We start from the raw sequence: 26,365 nt of genomic DNA on the forward strand, positions 1-26,365 counted from the left end.
TGTGCTTCTTGGCCTCTTTCATTTAGCTTCTTCTTTTCTTTCGTGACATTTATGCTGTCTGCTTCAGTCTCGTATCAATGTTGTTTTCAGCCACAAACACCTCAGGCCAATAACTCACCATATAGTACCTGACTTAACACAGCACCAAACTGCACAAAAATGAAGTTAACCACCAGCATTAGACAAATTTGACCTAAAATACACAAAATAAAATCAGACACAAACTCTACTAAGGCTATCATTCAGGCTTTGCATCTGTTAGATAAATATAGTCACCTCTGTGCTGATTAGTCAGCTTTACAATTTGAACCTTTGTAAGTAATTCAGAAGTCTGTTCCTGTGTATTTTTAAAACCACGCATCTGCCCTGAGCGTCTTCATAAAGCTGCATGAAGTCCACTACTGGCTAGTAAACATATAACTGAGTGTTCAGCTGCTAAAGAGCTAAATACTATTCTAAGAAGTGTGTATGAACCAAGTGCACTTTCTTTGATCAGACCAAAACTTTATCAATGCTAATGAGTTAGCCATAATAATAATTATTAAAATAATAGTCTTATTTCTAGTGCACTTTTTGCAGTCCAAGTTACAAAGTGTTTCATAAGGCAGCACAGTAAAACAGACACGTCATAAAACATTAGTAGAATTTGAAACAGCGTGGAGTAGAAAAAACAACACCGTGTTCGAAAAGGTAAACATGATACTGAAAGAAATTAAGACACTTCAAAAGACAGTTTTTAGCTGGGCCACTAGAATAGACAGAAGTTACTTTAAAGTTGGGAATGTAGCCACAAGAGAGACCATGAAGAGGCTGAAAAATAATCTAAAATCTTAAAAAAAAAAAATTTAAACATGCTGGGAGCAGATATAAAGTGGATAAAACAAGAGTTAACACAACTGTTCAAAAGTTCGGGGTCACTTAGAAATGTCCTTATTATTGAAATAAAAGCATTTTTTTTCAAAGAGGATAACATTAAATTAATCAGAAATGCAGTCTAGACATAGCCTAGCCGCGCTAGACAACCCACGGCAACAAATTTAATTCTCTGCCAGGGTGGGTCTAGTTACCCTCCATAAGCCTTGAGGTTGGATGCTCCTAAAACTGGCCGACGAATCACCATGAAGTGTAGAGTCAGAACGCGGGCGCAACTAAGTGACGACAGAGGCGCAACGATTCTGACAGAAACAACCGGAAACAACTAGCCTCGCCGTGCTAGACAACCCACGGCAACGAATTTAATTCTCTGCCAGGGTCGACAACAAAAACAACAACAGTCGTTGAGCTCCATTAGCACCGACTCTGAATAATCTTTCTGTTAATATGTCTGTAATATACTTGAGCTTCACCCATTGACTGTATAAATCAGGCTTCACCGAACTACCACAGCCTCTGATTTCCGGCGCTCTAGGAACTACGTCAGTGTATTCATTGTGCTGATTGGTTGTATACCTACCCAATTGTTGCAGTGATTTGAAAGACAACCTTTTAGCCCGCCTCCCTCCCTGTCGAGAGTTCCTAGACCCTTTTGTCTTCAGACCTGGGTCTAGCGCGGCTAGGCTAGTCTAGACATTGTTTATGTGGTAAATGACTATTCTAGCTGGAAAAAGCTGATTTTTAATGGAATATCTCCATAGGGGCACAGAGAAACATTTCTAACAACCATCACTCCTGTGTTCTAATGCTACATTGTGTTAGCTAATGGTGTTGAAAGGCTAATTGATGATTAGAAAACCCTTGCGCAGTTATGTTAGCACATGAATAAAAGTGTGGAAGCATGAAATTGAGTGAGTGACCCCAAACTTTAACAGTAGTGTTACGATCCAACCTCTAGAGAGTGGCTGGATGTAACAAAATAACCAGATGTTATTGGTTCAGGTGAAGAGATTTATTGCTTAGTGGAAAATGGAATATGAAAGTGACAACAATGAACACAAGACTGGTGAGTGTTGCTAAATCAAAGAACAGAATATAACAAAACAAAGGCTAACAGAGTTTCCAACTTATCTAAACACAAAGTAACTAAACTCCCTAGCCAAACATAACTACCTCAGCAACACCCACCACCAGTAACAAAAACGAACTAAACAAAACTGGTGCCTCACACTCACAAACAGGTCACAAATGCTCTAAATCCAAATGGCTTCTTCACTAAGCCCGAATTGTCTGCGGTACCCACCAACTCAACCACACCTACCTACAGACCGAAATACATCACAATCCACACAAAACAAGCCACTCACAGAGGCACCAGGGCAGACTGGTCACAGACACCAGCCGCCCCAACTGTCAGCATTGTTACAGGTATATAGCCTGTAGGTGTGGCGATGGCTGTGTCTGGTTGGTCAGAGGTGGAGGGGAGCTGGAGGGTGGCCCAATCAGGACGGTCGGGAGGCGGGAGAACAGGACTGCAGTGCAGGTCGTCTACTCCTGAGCTATTAGGTGGAATAGCTGGCAGCTGGTGTTCCAGAGAGACTCTGAAAACAACCACAGCTGAACCCACACATGCATTCCCCCCCACACAAAAGGCCCAGCAGAAAACCATTCAGAACCCAGACAGCTCACAGATACCTGTGGCCGTAACAGTATTGTATGTGATTGTGTTGCTTGGTTCAGGCAGGTGAAAAGTTGTTCCATAAAGAAATGAAAGCGAGTAAAATGGTATAACGTCTTTATAATTTTATACTTTGTGCATGGTGTTTTTAGCTTTTGTTGCCCCCCACTGGCCAAAAAAATACTAAACTGTGTAGTTTTAAAGCCACAGTTTACAATTTGGGAAATATGTTGACCCTCTTTCTCAGAACTAGATGAGAAGAGCCATAACTCTACTGTCATGTCTCTCCAACATGTTAACTTACAAAGAGTGCCATCTTGTAAAACACAAAATATTATTTTTACAATTCCAGTAAGCTATTTAGCCTCCTTATTAGCTTCCAGTCTTTATGCTAAGCTAACAGCTACTGTGGCTTCACATTTACCACCACACAGACTTTAGATCTTCTCTTGAAACTCTGCAAACAAGAGAATAACTATGTTTTCTGAAATGTCTCACTACAGTTAAGTCCTTTGCATTCTGTTTGAGCACGAAGTGTTTGTGTTGTGGTTCCAGATCAGTTCTGGGAGGCTCTCGGTGGAAAGGCAGAATATCGTACGTCGACCAGACTGAAGGACAAGATGGACGCTCATCCACCACGACTCTTCGCCTGCTCCAACAAGACCGGAAACTTTATCGTGAGTCTTTAGTTTCTAGATTCTCCTGCTAGATTTGTTTTAAATCTGAATTTCATACAGTTTTTCTAACTTTCCACCTTTGCCAAATGGTCTTGCACATGAAGTAGAGGGTCCTCGGTTTATGATATCCTCAACCTTCGGAGTTTCGTCATTACGTCGGAAATGGTTACAGGCGGGTTCTTGGTTTACCGCGTACGGTGTTTCGTTGTTACGACAGAACTGGTTACATGGAACTAGTTGGCGAGCGGAGCGTACGAAGGTCAGAGCACAGACAAAGGTCGTCACCTTAAATTGTGCTACATTCGCTAACTTTTTGCCCTTCATTGTGGCTCCCAAGTGGAAGTCAGGCTGTTCTGATGGCAGTGCTTCGAAGAAAAGGAAAACCATCTCCACGGAACTGAAATTACATATTATAAAATGCTCGGAACATGACTTTTCCAAAGAACTGATTGATATCGTGATGCACGTAACGGCTTTGTTTACATTTTCACTAGAGTTCCAACTTAGGGTGAAAATTGTCTTGCGTCGATCCGTACGCCCGGAACTCACACATAAGATGAAGACCCCCTGTATTTTATTTGTGCAGACTTACAACTATTTCCTTAATTTCCAAAGCCTTTTGTTGACTCATTACATCCACTGAACGCTTTTATCCTCGTCTCAGATCGAGGAGGTTCCAGGTGAGATGACCCAAGACGACCTGGCCACTGATGACGTAATGATCCTGGACACCTGGGAGCAGGTAAAGAAACTTATTTTTTTCGCTGCACTGTAATAATGGAAGAGGAGAAAATCCTCTTCCATAAAAAACCTACTAAATAAATAATCTTTTTTCTTTTTTTAGGTGTTTGTCTGGATCGGAAATGAGGCCCAGGAGGAGGAGAAGACTGAAGCGATGGCATCTGGTAAGAAAACATAGAAAAAAACCCTCAATATCAAGTTATCAGCATATGATTAATAAGAGGAGTGAAAAAGGTAAACAATACTAGGACTGGAAATAATCACACTCATCTGCAAAAAGCACAATTTCAAAGGTTTTGTATAAGAAAAGACCTTAAATGGATGTCAGCATAGTCGAATTTGAACTAAAGGCAAAAATAAAGACTTAAAATAATCACAGGAGCATATAAACATGAGAAAAATACAAATGAAGTGGGGAAGAAATACATTTCAAGTGAGAAAAACAAACGTACAGGAGTTATTTTTAGGACAATGTCTGCTCGACCATCTTTTTAATGCATAAAATAAGGATATTCATAAAGATATTTGTGAAGTTTTAGCTTGATATATAAAATACCTTTCAAGATGCACGTTTACATAAATTGCCAGTCACCCCACTTTGTCTCGCATATTTAAATTTGAGGTTATATTTGAGCAACAGTATCTCAGAAACTATTAAAAACAAAATCTTGAGATTCTCACTTATTTCTCATCATGTCGATAATTCAGAATGTACAATATTGGACAAGTACAATAAATAATTTGTGATTTTGTTGAAATATGAAGAAAAAATTGAAGCAGTCATAAAAAGTCCCATTTTAAAGCACATTTACAAAAAAGATAATGCAGAAGTTTATTTTATTGGTATTTTCTGAATACGTTATGTGCTATACTTGGATTTATCATTTTAAACTGCAAAATTCTGTGTGAATTCTATGAAATTATCTAGAAATTATCTTTTTCTGAGGTACAACTTGTCATATCTGCTCATTTAGTTAAGACAGTTCAAGAAAAACAACAATTTTTGATTTCTGGATTGAAGTATTTTATATTGACAAAGGATTCTATACGTTTAGTTTTGTGTTATTGTGGAATGCAGCTACATTTGGTACAGAAAATATCACTAGTTAATTTGTGCTAAAAGATGCGACTTTTCATAACAGCTTGGGTCAACGAGAAGTTTTTACATAAAATCTCAAAGTATTTGAAGAATCAAGCTAAAACTTCACAGATACCATGTTCAATGTCCTCAGTTTATGGTAAAAAATTACATTTCAAGTCAGAGATGGTTGAGCAAAAGGAACCTGATGATTTGAGATGATCGCGTTTGAGTTTCCTCTGCGTCCGGCTCTAACTCAGACTTTCCCTCCACAGCGGTGCGCTACATTGAGACAGATCCGGCCAACCGGGACCCCAGGACGCCCATCGTCAAAATCAAGCAGGGCTTCGAGCCGCCCACGTTCACCGGCTGGTTCCTGGGATGGGACCACGAGTACTGGACCTCCGACCCGCTGGAGCGAGCCATGGCTGAGCTTTCCTTGTAACCCAGACCCCTCTGACCCCTCGCTGTGCCGCTACAAGCACTGAGCTCCTCTTAGCAAGACTCTTTTAGCTGCCAATGCAAGTGTTTTTATTTGTGTCACGTTGTCTACAGCGGTGCCTTCACACCTGTAATGAAACCAACAGCCGGTAGGAAGAAGGCTTTAACGGATAAACACTCTCTCTGCTGGGTTTTGCAATAAATATAGTAGGATTCTTATTTTGTATTTTGACAATAAAACTAGTGAAACGTAACAAACACACAGTTTAAAGTTTAGCGAGCTGCAATATTAGAAAACTCACTGCCACGAAAACACGGCTCATAAAAAGCAATACAACCGATGCCTTAATATCAGTTCCTTTAGTTTACAGTAAGCCTACTTTTTTTTTTCTAAATAAAAGGTACTGCTCCAGTTCCAGGATGACTTTCTAGATATATTGTTTGTACCTTTGTTTTAAATGTCACTTGTATTTATTTTGTAAGAAAAGCCACAGATTCGCACCCAGGAAGCTTGCAACTTTTAGCGGGAAACCGACGCTTAGCTGCTTTTAAGGTATCCTTAAACCTTGTTACCATTTCAATTAAACTAAATAAAACATGTGAACTGTTTCCTGCCTCTGCTTTTACCTATTTCACCCCCTGACCTGAAAGAAATGAAACTCAAACAGAAAACTGCTTTTAAGATAGCATATTTATTTGAAGTTTTCATATATATCAGGATAACATCATATCAAATCACTCGTAAAATGTACAAAACAACAGTGCTAGCTGCAAAAACAAGCCCATAAATGTTTAATCCCAAATGAAAAATCTTCCCAAACCCAGACTCTGCCTGGGTCTGGAACAAAAAACAACCACAAGCACCTGGCGAGTCATTTGAATTGACTCTGCAGCAAAATAACTCTTCTTTTGTTGCAGCTACGGCTAAAAATACAGGAGTTACTGTAGTATAATGTAACAGCCTAAATATTTCATAACAAAAAAGGTGCATTACATCCTGGTTCAGGTGAAAGTAACGGATCTGAACCGCCACAGCAAAAGCGATAATAAAGTCCACACCGCTATATACATATAAAAACACTACGGGGTCAGACGAAGGATAAATGCTGCAATAAACTCAACTACACAACTAGAGCACATGTCAGTTTCCAGACAAACGAATACAAAGATTTGGCTTGTGTTACACCCAAAAAGAGCGTGTGTAGATAGTAAAATAAAGTAGTTCATTTAGAAGTGCATAGAATGACGCTAAAATGAATAGATGGCAGTACGTTAAGGCTTTTTGGGTGAAAGAGTTGCAGTTTCTGCTTCTTCTTAGCAGGAACGAAGTCAGAGAGGGGGTGGACAAAATAAAAGGAGCAGGCGACTACGCTGAGGTTGCTGAAAATGTCGACTTTTTCTCCGTTTCCATTATTTTGTCCACCCTCTTGTGTGTTAACAGAAAGCAAATGACATTTCAGCTTGTAATGTGATTAATAGCAGTAGTACATCTACGTCTAAATGTGTTTCTGTGTTAGTATTTTTATATCACTGACAGTCTCATACTGCTGGTTAGTACACAATAAAACAAATATAATCATCATATTATACATTTATGCAACTACACTTACTGTATGTACAACATCCAACGCGGTAAAAGGCCAAATTGAGCAATTTTACACCAGCATGTCAGTTGTTCTTTCAGTCTCCACATGAAAGCCAAATAATGAAGCAAATTAATACAGTGCCACATGCACTGCACCTCTTTAAACCTTCAAGACTACGATGCTGAAGTTAGTACAGAGATTTCAATGACTTTTACAGTAAAATATAGTGAAATTGGCACATTTCAAACCAGTCGTTTTAAGGTTTGGCGACAAAGCTATCACAGTCAGAATATTGATTTGATTAAAACACTTTAGATACTAAATGAACACAGCATTAAGATGCTGGCAGTGGTTGCAGTAGTGCTACAGTATCAGGAGATACTAGATACACAAGGATAAAGATGTGTGTGTTAGTGTGTGTGTGTTTGGAGGCCACATATCCAGCAGGCACTTCAAAATGTTTGTATAACAGATGATGAGACGGTTCGAGGTTGTGTGGCACTTTGACAGTCACAGAGCCTTGGCTGATTTCTACGGACAAAAAATACAACTGCAAGATAAAAGCCTGTACTACGAAGCAAGTTCAGTATATCTATGCTGTTGTTTTGTTATCTGGCTTCACCTAACCCAACAACTGCAGTCAGGATAAGCAGTCTTTGCCACGCTAAAGACATGAAGTTAGCACCAGATTACCAATTACAAACATGACCAGGTATAGAAAAAATAGGAAATCTCATTAACTAGAATTTTTTGGCCTCCACAGATTAAATATGGCTTTGTAGAAAGAAGAAAGAGTTGAACTACTTCTCGGTGGATGTGAACGAAAGCTTAGGGGTAGGGAAGTGATTTTTTTTGAGGCTAAGATGAATTTTAGCCATGACCAGTTCTTTAGCTTCGGCTGATACATTTGGTCATCCAGAACTGAGTTTGTCCCTGACATTGGCCGCTTCTTTAAACTTTTTAACCACCTCTGCCACCGGACTCCCACCCAGACACCAGCCTGATCAACTGGTGCTCGGAACTAGATCTCAAACACTACGGCAATTCAATACTGAAATCATACCGGCCAAGTATGGCTTACCAAAACAGGCACCGACGGGGCTAGGAGACGGGTCCATGTTGGAGATGCAAAGCTTCCTTACTCTGGGGAGTTGGATTGGATCCAAGATGTACTGGTGCAGCAATCTTCCCAGTAGACAGTGGTACAAGCCCACTGGTGTACAAGGTGTAGACCCCCAGAAAATAAGCGTGGGGACCAAGACAGCCCCACAGCGACTGCTGCTGAACGTAAGGACCTGTGCAGTGAGTATGCAGGCTAACCTGGCAATAGTCAGATTAATAATTGTGTAGTACTTGATAGTACTCCACAATATCAATCTGGAACCGCTCCATGTAAATCCGTTCAGAGGAAAGAGGCACGGATTGGACAATGCAACAGTATGTCCTGCCTCTGACAGGTTTGTTTTTAGCCAATCGCGGGATCTTCACAACGAGCGGAGCCAATTGGTAGATTAAACTCTTACTGAAACCCGTAGGTAAAAAAGCACAAACATCTTTACCATCCAGAAATGCGCAAAGCGCCTCTCGTTGTTCTTCCTTCAAAGAAGCGATAGGAGATTCAGCTAAAACTGACTTAATAGCAGCATCTACACGATCGTTGTCCTCCGTTGCCGTGTTTGTTTTGATCTACTGGCGCTTGGTGTCGTCTTCACACCCGGATATCCCGCCCCACACATGAATACTGCTGCGTGATTGGCCCGAACCAACTTGGTGCTGTACGAAAAGTGAAGGCGGGAGCGGAGCAAGATGGTTTCTTGAGAGATTTGTGAACTCACAAATATCGCGAGAAATCAACTTGCTGGCAAGGTTATATGCAGACTCAGTCAATGATTGGTGGGTATCATACTTAAGGAGCACTTAAAATCTTTCAGCTGCATGATGAAGTTAAACAAGCAAGTGTAGAACAAATGCCAGTTGATATGTAGGCTTAGTGTAAATCTATACAGTAAATGAGGCTGTAGTGTTTAAATCAGTTTGTTTTGGGTTGAAATCGCTCCACAAAACAAAAAGGTATACACAACAATAGAATGACTTTGAAATCTGCAAACTGAGTACCTCTAGTAACTGTAGCTCATTTCAAGAGAGCTGACTGGTCAGAAGGCATTTTAGCATGTGTCGACTGGTTATCTTGAACGTAACCAGCTCAATAAAGGTTAGATGTTCAGCAGAAGTTCCCTGGTAAAAAAGTTGCCTCTCCAACCCTTAAATCCTGCTTCGTAGTACAGGCCTGTGCTGCACTATGACTAAGCCTGGTTCACAATACTAAAATAATTAGGCAGGGATGTATTAAGTCGATATAACATCATGCTAGGTGATTAGTATTGGCAGTAATTAAAGCTCCAAGTTCACCCAAAAAGTGCACTAGCTCTGGCTGGAGGTCATGAAGCACCACACAGGTCTCTGTCATGGTGTCCATTCCTAGCTAAACTCCCACAATGCTCTCTGTTTGCCAGGTCAGAGTGACCACTGGTTGCTAAAGTAGTAAATACTAAACCTGGTGGTGAAACAGTTGTTTTTTTCCTGTCTTTTGACACTTTTAGAGCCACGATACACCAGACCCTCTCCACACTACATTTCAGACAGTCCTCTACTAAAACTATACAACTATAACAGTAAGCGACAGCTCTGAAGTAAAAAATGTTTTTCTTAATACACTGCAGAGCTATTAAGTTGTCAAGCATATATTTTAGATTGCTTTTAATGTAACTTTAATGTTATTTAAGAGTGTACTTTCTAGAAAAATAGTGTTGTATTGGAACTTGGCATTGACAGTGAATAAAGCCAGTGGTCACTTACTGGCAGATGCACCAAAACGGCAACTGTAGATTTTTCTGGTTTTGAAAATCTTTCAGCTGACTGAACACAATGAATCGATGAGGAGCGCTCAGTTCAGACCAGAAACTCATCCCAGGAAAGCAAAGCAAATGTAACTGATGCCATATCGCAACAATTAGAAGCCTGCAGACTTGGCTCAATTTAAAGAATGTTTGGAGTAAAGCAGCAATTTTGAAAGAGGTAACCCAAGGCATATCGGCAAGAAAATGATGGCCTACTTTGTGTTTCATAACATATGTGTATGTGCGTTACCTGCTGGCCAATATTGGCAAGCAGTGTTCACATGTAACAATGACCACAAAATAAAAACAAAAGCAGCTGCAGTTGATCTCTACTAACTCTTTGAATGTCATGTTTAGCACAGCTCGCTAAAATGTGTTAAATGTGCTGTATGTGAGTGATGTGGTGTGTGTTATGTGTGCAAAGTGTTTTGGGACTCAGTGTTTTATGAAGCTCTGCATCATCTCCAGCGGCAGCGGGAAGATGATGGTGGAGTTCTTCTCTGCAGCGATGGTGTTGAGGGTCTGGAGGTAACGCAGCTGCAGAGCCGATGGAGACTCTGCGATCACCAGAGAGGCCTCCTTCAGTGCTCGGGATGCGTTCATCTCACCTTCTGCTGCGATCACCTGGAGAAGGAAACGGGACCAACAGGTGGTCAAAGAATGAATGACCTCATAGCGTGTGCATCAAAATAAGGTAATATATGACAATAAATATCTAGGATATTTAATTGACCATTTGACTTTTAAGGAGCACATTCAGTATATGGTAAAAAAAACCTGAAACTCTTATTAGGACTTTATTACAAAAATCTTGCATTTATTTCTGTGTGAAACAGAAATAGGTGGAAACAGTCTTTTTGCCTGTTACTGACTATGGAAATGTGCTGTATATGAAGGCTTCTGCTAATTGTCTTAGCATGTTGGATAGTGTGTACCATGGGGCACTGAGTTTCACTATCAAATGTGGTCCCCTTACTCACCATTGTGTACTCTAAAGTTAACAGGACATCTTTAGGTGCCTGACGTCTCAGTCATTGGAGTTTATTTACAGAACTATCCGGGGCATTGCTCCTTCCTATTGGTCTTGTCTTTTAACAACATGGAAGTCACAATCTCTGATCGACGGATACTCTGAAATTTATCGTCCCTAAAGTACAATCTCAACTGGACAACAAAGTATTGAGGTTTTCTGTACCTAATGGTTGGAACACATCACAATCTAAACTTCAACTTCAAATCCTTGTTACACTGACTGAGTTTAAAGCTCTGTTGAAATCATTAAAGTCTACCCTGTCTGTGTGCAAGTCTTATATGCATACAGTATTATGTGTATTATCAGTTGGAATGTTGTCAACTTTATCTGCTGATTATTGTTTTTAATGTGACTACACTGCTGCCCTAATGGCCAGGTCTCCCTTACAAAGGAGATCAATAGGACGAACCTGGCTGAATAAATGCTAAATAAATAAATCAAGAATTATATCGGTCCCTCAGAATCTTTGCAGAACTTCTGTTTTCAAGCTTTGATCAAATCATTTTCACACTAGAAATAATCTAAGATCTAATACAGTCCAGTAGAAGTCAATGTGATAACTTACGCATGATATGCATCTGATAATGGAGATTTTGCTCCTGAAGCAATCTAAAGCAATCCATAAACAAAAGCAGGAATCTGAGTCCTTCCAACGTCAATCTTAAAGCTTAAAGAATATTCTAAAATCCTACTGTACGATAAAGGTCCCATACAATACTATGAGGTTGCGTTGGCAACTAGAAATTAAAGTTTGGAGCATATTGGGAGGAAATTCAGGAGGCTAATGTTGGTCCACAGCATGAGACTAATTCACAGAAAGAGTGAAATCTTGAAAGTTGATGACATGGATGACATGTAGCCGTCTAAATATATCAGCAAATTCAACTAAACCACAGACTTAACTTATCCCATGCAAATGCACCACAGGAAACACAGATAAGGAGAATAATTTCTAACTCACACGAGGCTCTCAGGTAGTGTTAGTCTTGTGCGAATGGAGCTCAAGTCTCAAATGTCCCCACAAAGGTTTTTTTTCATGTTTCAACTCAAAATACTGCAACAAAAGTTTATTTTACTAATAGCTGACTGCTAGTAAAAACACAGGAGTTTAACCATACACGTCTGAACCAGAAACAACACAAATACCAAGTAATTTATAGGATAAGCAAGGTAGAGACTCTGTGCTTCCTTACATACAATGGTGTTTAAATGACCCCTTAGTTTTTAACATGCATACTGTCAGGAAAAGCTAATATAAACACCAGATGACTCAAGGTTACACCGAAGCACAAAAGGACACATAAAAAATGTCCAGTCTTTGTGTTTTCAGTTTTCCAGTTCCAAGTCAGTCTTGAAGTTTTCACGACCTCTTCCACAGATCTCTGACCAATGGCCTATTGTTTACCAAAAATAAAAATAATCCACTGTGTATTCAGTTCCTCAGATGCTGAGAGTTCATCCAGACTGCTGTGTTCACTCTTGCAGCCAAAACAGATCATTAGTCAGCTTTACTTTTATACCTGAGTTTACAAAAAAACTAAACAAAACAGGAGGCAATGGAAACACAAAAGGTAACTAGCATTAAGCTATTCCTTGAAGAATCTGACATTTTCCAAGGAAAAAAAAAGCTGTCTTTAGTTTTGTCTTTAGTCGTTATTATCAGTCCTGATAGGTAAGCCTGTACGAGCAGTCTGCAAACACAAGATCTTGACCTCGAAACCATATAACAGGGAAGTAAAACAGCTTTACCTTGGCTCTGGCCTCACGGCTGGCCTCGGCCTCAGCTGCCATGGCTCTCTGGAGCTGAAGGGGCAGCTTCACATCTTTGATCTCCACCCGTTCCACCTTGATTCCCCAGTCATCTGTAGCATCATCCAGAGTGCTCTGAAGGGAACAGAGAGGGAATACACTGTTTGAGCTAACCCCATCTGCAAAAACTGTGCTCCACATTTATGAAATCTCTGATAAATGATCTGCATTTGACATAAATAAATACAGCAATAACACACAATGTTATTAAATGAATGAGGAGGGTAACTACAAAATAATAATTTCTTTAAAAACAAAGATCAACCAAAAGCAACAGAAAAAACAAATCTTGCATTTATACAAACTGTCCAGCAGATGGAGCCAAACCAGGCTGTGTTTCTCCGTCACATATTAAACTGATTACACTTAAAACACAGACTGTTTAAATGTAAGATAAATGTACATCAAATACAGATAATAGCATTTTCACATAAAGTATAAAAACAATATAAAATACACTCCTAAAATATAACCTTTACTGTAAATGTGGCCTCAAACAACTGAATATTATCTTTATTCCACTTTTACACTAAAGAAAGCAGGTAGTCTGCAAAGTTGGTCTCTAATAAAATTGCCAAGTACAATCATTAAAAAGCAAAAACTTATTAAATTATAATAAAAAAAGCTTTTAAATGAAGACCTCGTCTATCTCAAAACCTTCCAAACAAATTTAATGTCACGACTAATGCCAACTTTATTGTCAGTGAGCTGTCAAGTTTTTTTAGATCTATACCAGAGCTCTCATGAAAATTCACTTAAATAAACGACATCCTGATCACTGACAAACTGCCGGATCCTGCAATAGATACAAAGAGGGATGTATAATAGCAGACTTCTACAATATCCAATATGCTGCAATTTTTCTACTTACTTTGGCCAATATGTGCACATATTTTGTCCACCTAATTGCAGAGGACACTAAATCTTTCCTGTAGTGGAATTAACATAAACATTTTTCAGCTGTCCGCACTCACTGGGCAAAATAAGACGATTACTTTAAAACCAGAAAACCAGGGCAAATGTGAGCAATTTCACAAACTACAGAACAAGTAAATAAACGTCATCTCTGTCCACAGTGTTAGCCTCTAGTCAGTGTCGTCGTTCTGTGAATAATTATTTTAAAAGCTTCATCAGACGATGCAGACGACGTGCTGATATCACTCTGCACCCCTAGAAGTAAATATTTAATCGTTTACAGCTCAGCATAAACTGAAAGTAAAAGTTTAATGAATAAATAAATAATTGAAATTGAGCTGAAAGCTGGGCTCGACATGAAAACGCAGGATTAGCTGAACCTTTTTATTTTTTAAAGTTCAGAGCCAATATGCATTTAAGTGCAGTTTGTTAGTTGAACACTGACACACAGTTCAGATGACAGATGCATTACGCAGCTGGCAAATACAGCTTTAAGCAAGATGGCACTGTAATTCCTCATTGAGTTTTCTGTATGAGTCAGGCGGAGTTAGCAGAGTCTCATATATGATTATTGAGCACTGAAAGATGATAAAGGGCTGCAAAGAGCGGAGAAAACACTTGCAGCACGTAGCACAGGAATATCACAAGCAGTATGGAGACAGGCTGCACGATTCTGGCCAAAATGAAAAGGCAATTACTACATTTAGCAGTGAGATTTGTTTTTCACTGATTTTAGGGACATTTTTATTGTACTTGTATATTTAAACAAAGCACTGATTTCACCCCCATGTTGTAAACACATCCCTGCTAATTTACAAATCTTTGCATTAAAATCAGACTTGTCCTTATCCATAGAGTATCTCCAAGAGGCAAAATACAAATAAATCTGTACCAGAATTATTACAGACCTTGAGTTATTGCCAAAAAAAAGCACAGAGATTCATCGAGAGAACATTATCTATGCTATTTTTGCATTCTGGCCTTTGTGCATTCAGTGTTGTGCAGTTTGTGGTGTATTTTCAGGTGGTTGAAAGAGTCATGCACCTTTTGCATATCATTTGTTTCAGCTTGACATCACTGGCTCTGTTTCGAGACACCAGCTCTGCATCTTTGGCTCCACACATTTGATTTTTGTTTCGCCCGTTTGTCTTTGTTGTACATTATTATTCTACTTTAGGCTGCAGCTGCAACATTCAGATTGCTTTCTACGGTTTCCCTAAACATGAAGCTGAAACAACTCCATCACCCCCTTGTTACTGGCTTTTAGCTTAGGAAGCGCTTGATGTGATACGACTTTTCCATAAGCAGAGCACACATTTTAAATGGCAATATCGCAATCACAATCATGTTCATTTAATTACAGGAAGGAAAAGTCGTGTTTGAGATTAATATTTGTTTAATTGTGCAGCCCTAAATCAAGAGGAGATTGGATGGTGGAAGCAGGTGTGATACTACCACTAAAACACAAGCCTTTTTTTGGGGATTGGCATGTTTTTTTTAATCATAAAGCTAGTCAGGAGTTCAGTTTAAGGACTCTACCTGCATACTGTGTGCGATTTCTTCACGGTCAGACAGGATCTCCGCCAGGTTCTTGGTGCCCAGGACGTTCCTCAGGGTGGTCTGGGCCAACAGTCGGGTAGCAGCGTCAGCATTAGTGATGTTAGCCACAGCCAGAGTAGCATTCTGGACCCGGTAGTACACCACACCGTCAACGCTCACCGTCACAGAGTCTTTGGTCAAAACCTGCGAGCAGACAAACATTCATTAATACCGTTTTACTGAACAAAAACAACTTTGATATTGGGCTAAATGAAAAATCTGCACAATCACTTTCATGTGATTAAAAGTTCTGTTTAACTGCCAAAGTAGCTGTTTAATGTAATTGGAAGTGTGCGTGTCTTACCTCTTGCGGTGGGATGTCGAAGCTAATGGTGCGCATGTCCACATTAATAAAGCTGTCAGTGCACGGCAAGATGAAGAACAACCCTGTGGAATCACGAGAATGCAAATAGTTTCAACAAAGACTAAAGCCATGGTAAACACAATAATGAGGAGGCTTCTTCACAAATGTTTGAAAACACCAGGATGAATGAAATTCTGGCAGCAGGCCAAGTCAAACTCTCTTTATAAGACTGCAGCTGTGCTGACAGAGAGGCAAAGCTGTGGATATTTGCAGCTTTCATTAGCCCGTTTCAAGTCGTCATGATTGAATTAGAGCATCAAACAATGCGAGGCATGTGCCTGAGTGAAACAGACATGTGCTAGGTGTGCAATCATTTAGCAAACATTAAGGCCACACCAGATAGAGAGGAGTTGGCTGCATTTCCTGTCAGGATATTGTGCATTTAAACGGTGAGATCACAACCATCTGTTCAGCAGGGGAAATGAAGATAACAGCAGTCTTTCAATATCATTTCCACCCTGACGTTTCCAGCACAGTTCTTAGTCCTTGTCAGACAAGTAAGAAGGCCTCAGTTGTTATAAAATAGTTTCTGAAAATCATAGTGACGTAAAAGGAAAATTCCACTGATAGGTATGTTCATCAATAAACATCCGTTTGCAGCAGCAGGTAACTGCACACAGAAACAAAACCCTATTTTCATTTCATCTTAAACTACAATACCAGTAAAAATGAGTCATCCCCTTCACAAAATTTGCCCTTTTGTGCCTTTTAAACAATTAATCATGGTCAATCAAAGTTGTTTTTTTGACACACACAAAAAATACTCATTCATGTCAAACTGAAATAGAATTTCCACAAAGTAATCGTGTTTAAATAAAAATATAACATGTAAAATAAGTTGTTACTCAAGTATTCATCTTTTATAAAGGGATTCAACAGTTGTGCAGTGGATATGTGGTAGAAGTCACAATTAGCAAGATGGAGGTCTACTGAGTGCAGTCAATGTGTCTGCAGTGATTGTAGTATAAAGACACCTGTGTCTGGACGAACTACTGAATCCATACTTCTTGATATAACTACACCAGGAAGAGGAAAAACATTATTCATTAATAGGTGACTGAAAAACATCAGTCAGGAGATTGATTCAAGAACATTTCCAAGTCACTGAATATTCCTTTTAGTACAGTTAAATCTCTCATTAAGAAATGGAAGGAATAAGACACATGTAAATCTGCTGTCCTCAAAATTGAGCTTTTTTACCATTAGGTTTGATGTTGGACAACAAACATTTCACATCATCACAAACACACCATCCCCACTATGAGGCACGGTGGTGGCAGCATCATGATTTGGGAATCTTTTTCAGCAGCAGGTGCTGGAAGGTTCATAAAGGAAGTAAAGGAAAATCCTAGAGGACAACCTGATGCAGTCTGAAAGAGAACTACACACTAGAAGAAGATTTGTTTGCAAGCAAGACATTCACCTGAAGCATACCGGCCAGAGCTACACAGAATGGTTTTAAAACAACATGGTGAATGCTGTAGAGTAGCTGACCTTCATCCAATTTAAAATTTGTGGCTTGACTTAAAAAAGGCTGTTAAATTATGATCCCTGTGCAACCTGACAGAGCTTAAGCAGTATTGCAACGTAAACAGGATACAATTTTGCAAATTCTGGTCAGAAAGCAAAATTATATCAACCATGACTCAATGCTACAAAACAATAAAGGGGGAAAACTTGTAAAGGAAGTGAATACTCTTTATAGGCACTGTATCATTGTAGCGCAACCTCATGGCCATAGGGCGCATACCACATGAGCACACGCCCTGTCAAAAATAAAACAAAAACAGCTTTAAAAACATAGTCATAACAGAGATGTGCTGAAAGCCTCTTTTGTATACCAGCTGTTGTAGATGTAGATAGAGCCAGGTTATAAGTGTACGGGGGCACAATGGGAAACCAAATGTGAATTTAACTTTGGCATTGGCTCCTCTATCTCCTCAAGAATGTGAGGTTTGCAGGCAGAGAGCTATTATTAACCCCCTGCTGTCATAAATAAGGTCCCCCGGCTCTCTGTGGAGTCACATTTCAGGATTTTTAGAGGACAGTGCCAGGTTTTCAGATCTAGTAAAACAAGAAATCAAAGATAAAGAGACAGTGAGTTACGAGATGTATGCAAATTATACCTCACGGGAGTCCGTTTTTTTTTTTTTACCTCTCTTTTACTAATAAATACACTGCCTTTCAAAACAGCAGTCACGTCCCTGAGAAAACGATGAATTAGGCATCCAGACGTCGAGCAGACACATATGCAGCAGCACTGACAGACATATGGCACAAAAACTCAGCCACTACGTTTGTGTGCATCTATGTCACTTAGCTGAACTCTGCACGAGTAAATCTTGTTTTTGTTGAATTAGGCCAACAAAATATTTCATTTTTAGAATCTACTATATTTCCTTTCTGTCATTCTGTCCAGCAGCAGGAAGAGGATGGGTGGGAAAGTACACCCACTCCCCATCCACCCCTTTGTGATTCTTCCCATGGTTTTTTGCGTTCTGCTCCATATTAGTAGCTCGGCTCTACTGACTGTCGGTCAAAGTGTTTAGTGCTAAATAGTAAATGTTAGCATCTGAGGCACCATATTGGACAGGCCTCGTGTTTACAATAAATAACATTTTAGAGGTTTGGTGCAAACACAGACTCATATACAGAGTGTCTCCGGGGATAAACAAGTAAAAAATTTCATTGTCTTTGTACTCTGCAATGACAATAAAGTTGAATGTAATCTAAAATGGAAGATTTTAAAGTCCTTACTAATAACATTTAAGATGAAATTTGCACACCAAAAACAAAAATATGCTCCTTCAAGAATGCATTCATTATATAGTGCAGATTCACAAATTGTGGAGATGATGCTGGCTCCTGATGGAATAAAGTGGAGCAGAAATGGAAAACTGGACTCTACATCTGTGATATGATGGATCTCCACAGACCTAAGTTTGAAAGAGCTTCATTGTACAGAGCAGTTTACCTCAATTAGCATTTCCAGGCAGCGACTACATGCTGCCAAGTCCAGTCCTCTCCAAAAATAACAACGCCTGACAGAAACCACGCAGACCCAATGTATGTTCAAAACGCAACAGGGCATTTAAGGCCAAGCTCAGAGCACAGGAGGAGGCAGTTCTTGAAGGATATCTCTAATCTCAGTCAAGCACACACTACAAGATTTGAAAATAATAATGGCACTTCACACACACTGCAGGATATTATTCAGATTATGGTGCCAGAGGGAGCAGTCAGGAAGCAGAGCACCACTTCACATGATCACACGGGGAAGCAAATGTAGACAAAATGGAGACTGTGGTGCAACAACTTGCGGTAACATTAAATAATACTTTGCAGGGAGATGAGATATAAAGCCTTAACAAATGGAAAAACAGTCGAGGAGCAGTGATCAGCATGGATTGTTTATTCTCCAGAGAGAAATGAAGGATTTAACAGTTTTAATATCTGTAGATAATGTTAGCCTCAAGGGTCAGAAGGGTAAAGTAACAGAGCCGTGCTAATCATAACCATCATGATAAATATCAAACATGTTTGATATTATTTCAGGCAGCACTGTTGAGTCTGGAAGTAGTGAAAGACTACCAAATACTAAGATTCTGTAAATGTGTAACTGAGACTTTTGAGTTTTTAAGTTAAATAACAAAATCAGAATATGTATTAATTATTGTTGTTCGTATTGACCTTAAAAATCCAGTAACCACTGAGTTAAAGTGAATATTCTCTTCATGAGGAGCAACAAAAATCTAACTGTATTGGCTTCTCTCTGCAAAGTACAGTACAGTATTTGGACAGTTTGCTCTTGTTTGGTTTTGTACTCCAGCACAAGAGATCTGAAAATAAACAATAATTATGAGGTTAAAATTTCCACTTCGAGCTTTAGGAGTGTTTAGCTGTGTGTGTGTGTGTGTGTGCGCGCGTGTGCGTGTGTTGACACTGAGTGGAAAGTTTTGGACTTTCCTCATCTGTGACATGAAACCAATCTAACTGATGAAGACCAGGTTGAAGGTAAAACAGCTGCTAAACATTAAACATTTCATACTACAAGTATGAAACCTACTGGCTTGATGTTTGTGTTAACCCGTCCAATAAACGCGGTCCCCTGAAATGAGAGTGCTGTGTGTGCTAGCGGCTCAGACTGTTCATCTGCAGTGGGAGTAAACACTGCTAATTTAAAGCTGAGTAGCCAGTTTCATTTCAAACAAAGTCGACTGGAAAGCAGCGGCAAAACAACAAACCATTTCTCCCACTGTTCAAATACTTAAGGACGCTGTGCATGCTATATTTCTGTCCTGCTCATTGAGCCTCAGAACTGTCATAGTGACCAATGCCATTAGGCTTGCTGGGAAAACAAGTCATCAAGTCTAAGTAGATTGACTGCGTCAAAGCTGAAGGACCAGCTGGTCATGTGACCTCTGACTACCGTTCACTGCAGAGGCACCACACCCACAACCAGAGGCAGCTTAGTACCGACGAATCCACCCACTGATGCTGATATATTCAATGTAAAGAACCAGTTATTGGTGACACAATATCTTGCCATCAATATATAGCCCAAAAATGTCTGACTGAAGCACTGCGTTTGCATTTAGAGGCTAACTGATTAACTGTCTCTTCAGTTCTGTGCTCAGCATGTATGTTTCGCCTCATACTAAATGCATGTCACTTATCTTGTTTCTGTAAATCACACTGTCTGTGTGTCACTGGTTTAGATTTCAGTCTGTCTCCAGACGATCTCCTCACACAAAATATATTTACAGTACAAGATGAGAGTAGAACCCTCAAATTCAGAAGTGGCCGGGAAAAAGACAATGTATTTTATATTTACCAAAAAAATGATGGAAATTGTTGATAAACTTGCGAAACAACTGGTCCCAGAGATAATTTTGGCACCAGAGATTTGTTTAGGTTCCTCTGTGGAGCAGATGTTAGCGTGTGCTATCAAGTTAAGTCCTGCTACTATATTTAAGCTTTCTGCAAGGCTCTTAACCCTTTACGCTTCAGTGCGTCGTAGGTGTACCGCCGGCGGTACACCTACTAATTTGCATAGGAATTTCAAGAATGTCCGACGGCTGCAAACACGATTATACAAACACTATACGCCGATGGAAAGCTTAGATTCTCATGAATCCGCCGGTATAAACCACTTTCAGATGTGATTACCACAGCGGGTGAGAAAAACACATTTATCCGACAAAAACAAATATTCATCCATCCGTTCTCTACACACGGCTTCAACGTACACAGCGCGACTCACATTTCCGGGTTCATTATTACACACAGAAAAAAAGATTCCACAAAAAACGACCATAATCCAACCTTTTACATCCAGACAACACAAGCCAGTAAACTATTTTGTCCAAAACATGTCCTGAAGTCGGTATAAAAATCCACGAATCGGTCGTTTTCAAGGAAATGCACCTCGCGATGTGCGTCCAATATTCTCTGTATTTTTCGTAATTTTTTTTATTTAAAAATAGAATATTAGAGATTTTTTGTACTGAAAACGGCTGGAATTGACTGAAGCTTAAAGGGTTAAACAAACACACAGTTTGTTTGGCTTTTTAGGTCTCTGCTACTGAAAAAACTACTCAAGTGTATAAACTTATACTAAGATATCTGAAAGGGGACACGTAGGACCATTTTTAGTGCCAGAAATATTTGACATGTGAGTTAAAAAACTCTTGATTTGCTTACGGGAAACATATTTGAGGCACAGTATAGTGAAAGAAATGAAGATGTAGGTTGAGGAAATAAAAGACATCTGCTGCCAACACATGATTTCTGACCTGGTCCTTTGGCTCCTCCTCGCAAAATGCGCCCCAGGCGGAAAATAATGGCTCGCTCATACTCCTTCACAATCTGTATACAGAGAAAAACAGACTACTGTCACGCCTATGAGTCTCTTCTTTGTTTTATTTGACATTTTACACGTGTAACTGGACAAAGAGACGTGCTTATGAATGCATGGACGTTCTTCTGCTAAATAAAACTGTGCAAACGCAAGATGATGGTTCAACAGCTTTGAAAGATTGTTTTAAAATAAATAAATACACACAACATGGGGAATGAGTTGAGATGGAACACACACTAGAATTTCCAAAACACTGATTGAACTGAATGAGCTCTATTTGTTTAATTATTTCTACTTCAGCAGGCAGCTTTGCTTGTGAAGTGGAAAACAAATACTGGATTTGACCAGCAGCTGACCTTAATGCACATCCATATGGAGAGGGGCAGAGTCAACAGCATCAGAAGAAGAGAGGCGCCAACCAGCACCCAGCCACACAAGCCAATGTCCGTCTCTGGATTCTCCAAAGCTGTGGGAAAGAAGACAGACACATGTACTGAAATAAATTCAACTGGTTCAGTTTATCCAAGGGAATTATAGCTGCACAACAGAGGGGGAAAAGTAACACCGTGATATTGTGTTTTTCTGAGACAGATACATTTTTAATCCAATGACAAGAATAATTATGAGGAAAGGATCAACCCTTTCAGAATTTTGTAGCGAAGCACGTCGGCATAGACAACAAGAAAATATATTTTTAAAAATGACTTTTTAATGTGTTTTACTGTGACTTTAGATAGAAAACAGACCTGTCTTTGCACTCATCATACAGAGCTTTGTGTCATCGATTTGAATGGTCAAACAAATTAGTTGTGTCGCCTCGTATAGTGCTCAATAACATTTGTTATTGGTCAATGCCCTCCTTATATAATATAATATTTCAACTGACTAGGGCTGCACCATGGTCAACATTATAATCTCAATGATTCTTATCAATACTTGAATTACTACTGTTATATATGTATGTACACACGTGGACAAAATTGTTGGTACCCCTCAGTTAAAGAAGGAAAAACCCACAATTCTCACTGAAATCACTTGAAACTCACAAAAGTAACAATAAATAAAAATTTATTGAAAATTAAATAATCAAAATCAGCCATCACTTTTGAATTGTTGATTAACATAATTATTTAAAAAAACAAACTAATGAAATAGGGCTGGACAAAAATGATGGTACCCATAACTTAATATTTTGTTGCACAACCTTTTGAGGCAATCACTGCAATTAAACGATTTCTGTATTTGTCAATGAGCGTTCTGCAGCTGTCAACAGGTATTTTGGCCCACTCCTCATGAGCAAACAGCTCCAGTTGTCTCAGGTTTGATGGGTGTCTTCTCCAAATGGCATGTTTCAGCTCCTTCCACATATGTTCAATGGGATTCAGATCTGGGCTCATAGAAGGCCACTTTAGAATAGTCCAACGCTTTTCTCTCAGCCATTCTTGGGTGTTTTTGGCTGTGTGTTTTGGATGGTTGTCCTGTTGGAAGACCCATGACCTGCGACTGAGACCAAGCTTTCTGACACTAGGCAGCACATTTCTCTCCAGAATGCCTTGATAGTCTTCAGATTTCATCGTACCTTGCACACTTTCAAGACACCCTGTGCCAGATGCAGCAAAGCAGCCCCAAAACATTACTGAGCCTCCTCCATGTTTCACCGTAGGGACAGTGTTCTTTTCTTCGTATGCTTGGTTTTTGAGTCTATGAACATAGAGTTGATGTGCCTTACCAAAAAGCTCCAGTTTGGTCTCATCTGTCCAAAGGACATTCTCCCAGAAGCTTTGTGGCTTGTCAACATGCATTTTTGCAAATTCTAGTCTCGCTTTTTATGAGTTTTTTTCAGCAGTGGTGTCCTCCTTGGTCGTCTCCCATGAAGTCCACTTTGGCTCAAACAACGACGAATGGTGCGATCTGACACTGATGTACCTTGGCCTTGGAGTTCACCTTTAATTTCTTTGGAGGTTGCTCTGGGCTCTTTGGATACAATTCCAACGATCCGTCTCTTCAATTTGTCATCAATTTTCCTCTTGCGGCCACGTCCAGGGAGGTTGGCTACTGTCCCGTGGGTCTTGAACTTCTGAATAATATGAGCCACTGTTGTCACAGGAACTTCAAGCTGTTTAGAGATGGTCTTATAGCCTTTACCTTTAAGATGTTTGTCTATCATTTTTTTTCGGATGTCCTGGGACAATTCTCTCCTTCGCTTTCTGTTGTCCATGTTCAGTGTGGTACACACCTTTTCACCAAACAGCAGGGTGACTACTTGTCTCCCTTTAAATAGGCAGACTGACTGATTATGAGTTTGGAAACACCTGTGATGTCAATTAAATGACACACCTGAGTTAATCATGTCACTCTGGTCAAATAGTTTTCAATCTTTTATAGAGGTACCATCATTTTTGTCCAGGCCTGTTTCATTAGTTTGTTTTTTAAATAATTATGTTAATCAACAATTCAAAAGTAATGGCTGTTTTTGATTATTTAATTTTCAATACATTTTTATTTATTGTTACTTTTGTGAGTTTCAAGTGATTTCAGTGAGAATTGTGGGTTTTTCCTTCTTTAACTGAGGGGTACCAACAATTTTGTCCACGTGTGTATATAGTATGAGACTAAATATTTTTTATTGCTCTTTCAAATTTGAATGTGCAAATGTGCATGACCATGCATTAAAAAACAACTTAGATTAAGTTACTTCTTCACTTGAATTCAGTGCACCTCCAAGAAGCAAAATGTTTCATCTTCTGAACATTTGCTCGTCAATAAACACTCCAACTGACTGATGTTTCTAAACGCCTCACATACCGTCAACGGTACATGCTAGCTAGTTAGCTGTGCACAGAGAGGCTTCTAGTTATCACTTCGTTACTGCAGAGCAACAACTTCAGACAGGTGTGTGACCAAAATTTGTTGTAAAATTCAGTACAAGTTCATCTACACGTCTATTTTTTTCAAGATTGGAGTTATTTTCATGGGCAATAACCATCATTATCACCAAGGTCTTGACCATGATTAGTTATCCATTATTTGTGCAGCCTTACGACTAATGTTGGGTTTCTTTTTTGCAACCAAATCTTCGTTTTTGGTGATTCACCACTGCATCTTGCTCATTTTAATGTGCACATGTGCGGTCTGGGTGTCAAAAAACTCCAGTAAATAAGGTCGAAATAAAATTTCCACTGATGCAAGTCATCCTAAATCAGACAGACAGACTTCTCTTGTAGATTAGTCACAGCAAATAAGTTACATGGATTATTTGTAGTATCATGCAACCCAAATAGGAGTGCAATAATACATACTGCATTTAGTACATTAGCACAAATGTGTTGAAAAAGCAAGTTCTCTCAAGTTGAAAGATATTTTCTCATCAAAACAGTACATCTCTAACCCAATCATGCATCACAGCAGCTTCCATTCCATTTGTTAACACTGACTTTCTTTAAGAATGTTTTGTTAGCCAGTTTTAATGCTACACTGCCACCCTCTTGTCCATACTTGTGCTGTTTTGGCATTTATTCAGCTAAACAGGGGCAGTCATGCCAACTGTTCTGGCCTGCACACTTTAAATTAGTCCAAGATTTAACATGCAACAATTAAATGGCTGTGATCCATACCTTCAAAATTAGGTACATCACATGTGTCTCGTCCTACAGATAAAGTTAGAAGTCAAATGGCCATTTAGCAGTTAAGTTACAGTAGTTGGGTATTAACTGAAGGGACACATGCTTTAAATACTCCACTAATTGAATCACTTACAGTTTGTCAATAACTGGGCTGGATTTGGGCACTAGATTCCAGCTCACATAATCAATGCTGACAAAAAGGGCTCCAGAAGCACACTCCCATCGTGATAAAAAAGGGAAACCCAGTTGCTTTAAGCTGTAAAACTTGGAATTTAAGCTGCAAAATTGGAACCTTCTGTTATCTGAGCTTGTAAAAATAAGTTTCCCACCCACTTCGGGTGCTGCGTTCCTCTGATTACTCCACAGAAGACGTCTGTTTATAATTGAGCTAGTCCAAAAAAGCTAACTGGACACAGATAGTACCTGCTGTTGTTACTGTTGTGCTCTAAGCAATAGTTTCGTCAACTTTCTTGTTTATATAAAACCGCTAGCGCTCTGAGCAGCTTGCTAATGGTAATAGTACCGTTAGCTTTGGGTTGGACGCTAGCTCAGGAGCTAACGTATGCTGCTTACTTTAAATTAACGTTTCCCCACTTTGTAAACATACAACCCTTAGCTATGTGATGCCAATCGGACTTAGCATTAGCTTAATTTGGGGTTTTCTCGAGCGTTGGTGAGCTACATGATGCCCTTTGTGGCTAAAGCTAACTGAAACAGTGAGCTAACCGTTACCTGCTTGACGTTCTCGTCTCCTGGACTCCTTCATTGCGACATCTTCGTTGTCGTTGCGCATCCTTCCGGTGAAATAAACCGTCTAACGATGATTGTAGGCGGCGGTGCTGTGTTTATGGTAACAGTTTTGTCCCGAGACTGAGGCTGCTGCATGCAGGGTTTGTTCACCCTCAACTCTGACTGGTAGGTGTTGTGACGCAGCTGCTCGTTTTTCTTTCCAGGCAAGTGGAAGTGGGCAAAAAAAACAAACAAACAAAAAAACAGTGGAAGTGGGCGCGGCTCAGCCTGGCAGAAAAACAGATGTTAAAAGTGCTGCAAAAACAGTTAAGATGTGCAAAATAAATTTCAGAAACAGCCTGACTCATGCATATGTTTTTTCTTCAAATACTGATTGCACATGTCCTAAATATCACACCTTGTGGGGTACCAAAATCATCTCTTTAAGACCAACTCTGGTGG

General features: G+C 39.6%; 2 protein-coding genes across 3 annotated transcripts in view; one reads left to right on the forward strand and one right to left on the reverse strand.

Moving 5' to 3' along the window:
• The window catches only part of gsna (gelsolin a), a 43,982-nt gene extending 37,894 nt beyond the window's left edge, over positions 1 to 6,088 (forward strand). For both annotated transcript variants that reach the window (XM_051938204.1, XM_022205534.2), the window contains 4 exons: positions 3,107 to 3,228; positions 3,893 to 3,970; positions 4,073 to 4,133; positions 5,323 to 6,088. In XM_051938204.1, coding sequence (XP_051794164.1) covers positions 3,107 to 3,228; positions 3,893 to 3,970; positions 4,073 to 4,133; positions 5,323 to 5,492 — 431 coding nt within the window. In that variant the 3' untranslated portion in view covers positions 5,493 to 6,088. The remainder of the gene's footprint in view (positions 1 to 3,106; positions 3,229 to 3,892; positions 3,971 to 4,072; positions 4,134 to 5,322) is intronic.
• Positions 6,089 to 6,161: 73 nt separating this feature from the next.
• stom (stomatin) lies at positions 6,162 to 26,126 on the reverse strand. The gene is made up of 7 exons (XM_022205533.2): positions 25,907 to 26,126; positions 21,908 to 22,017; positions 21,487 to 21,559; positions 15,632 to 15,714; positions 15,268 to 15,471; positions 12,754 to 12,888; positions 6,162 to 10,595 (listed from the first exon to the last, which is right to left on the reverse strand). The coding sequence occupies exons 1-7, from the start codon at positions 25,965 to 25,967 to the stop codon at positions 10,407 to 10,409; spliced, it is 855 nt and encodes a 284-aa protein (XP_022061225.1). The 5' UTR covers positions 25,968 to 26,126; the 3' UTR covers positions 6,162 to 10,406.
• Positions 26,127 to 26,365: the final 239 nt, after the last annotated feature.

This window comes from Acanthochromis polyacanthus, chromosome 18, assembly GCF_021347895.1.
Source record: "Acanthochromis polyacanthus isolate Apoly-LR-REF ecotype Palm Island chromosome 18, KAUST_Apoly_ChrSc, whole genome shotgun sequence".
Taxonomy (NCBI): domain Eukaryota; kingdom Metazoa; phylum Chordata; class Actinopteri; family Pomacentridae; genus Acanthochromis; species Acanthochromis polyacanthus.

What these genes read in the sequence shown, in the direction of transcription:
- stom (XM_022205533.2), bottom strand. Translation starts at nt 25,967, where the DNA reads ATGCGCAACGACAACGAAGATGTCGCAATGAAGGAGTCCAGGAGACGA. An exon ending in CCATATGGATGTGCATTAAG is followed by an intron (nt 21,560 to 21,907) that starts GTCAGCTGCTGG and finishes CTCTGTATACAG; the next exon opens with ATTGTGAAGGAGTATGAGCG. An exon ending in AAATCGCACACAGTATGCAG is followed by an intron (nt 12,889 to 15,267) that starts GTAGAGTCCTTA and finishes TGTTCCCTTCAG; the next exon opens with AGCACTCTGGATGATGCTAC.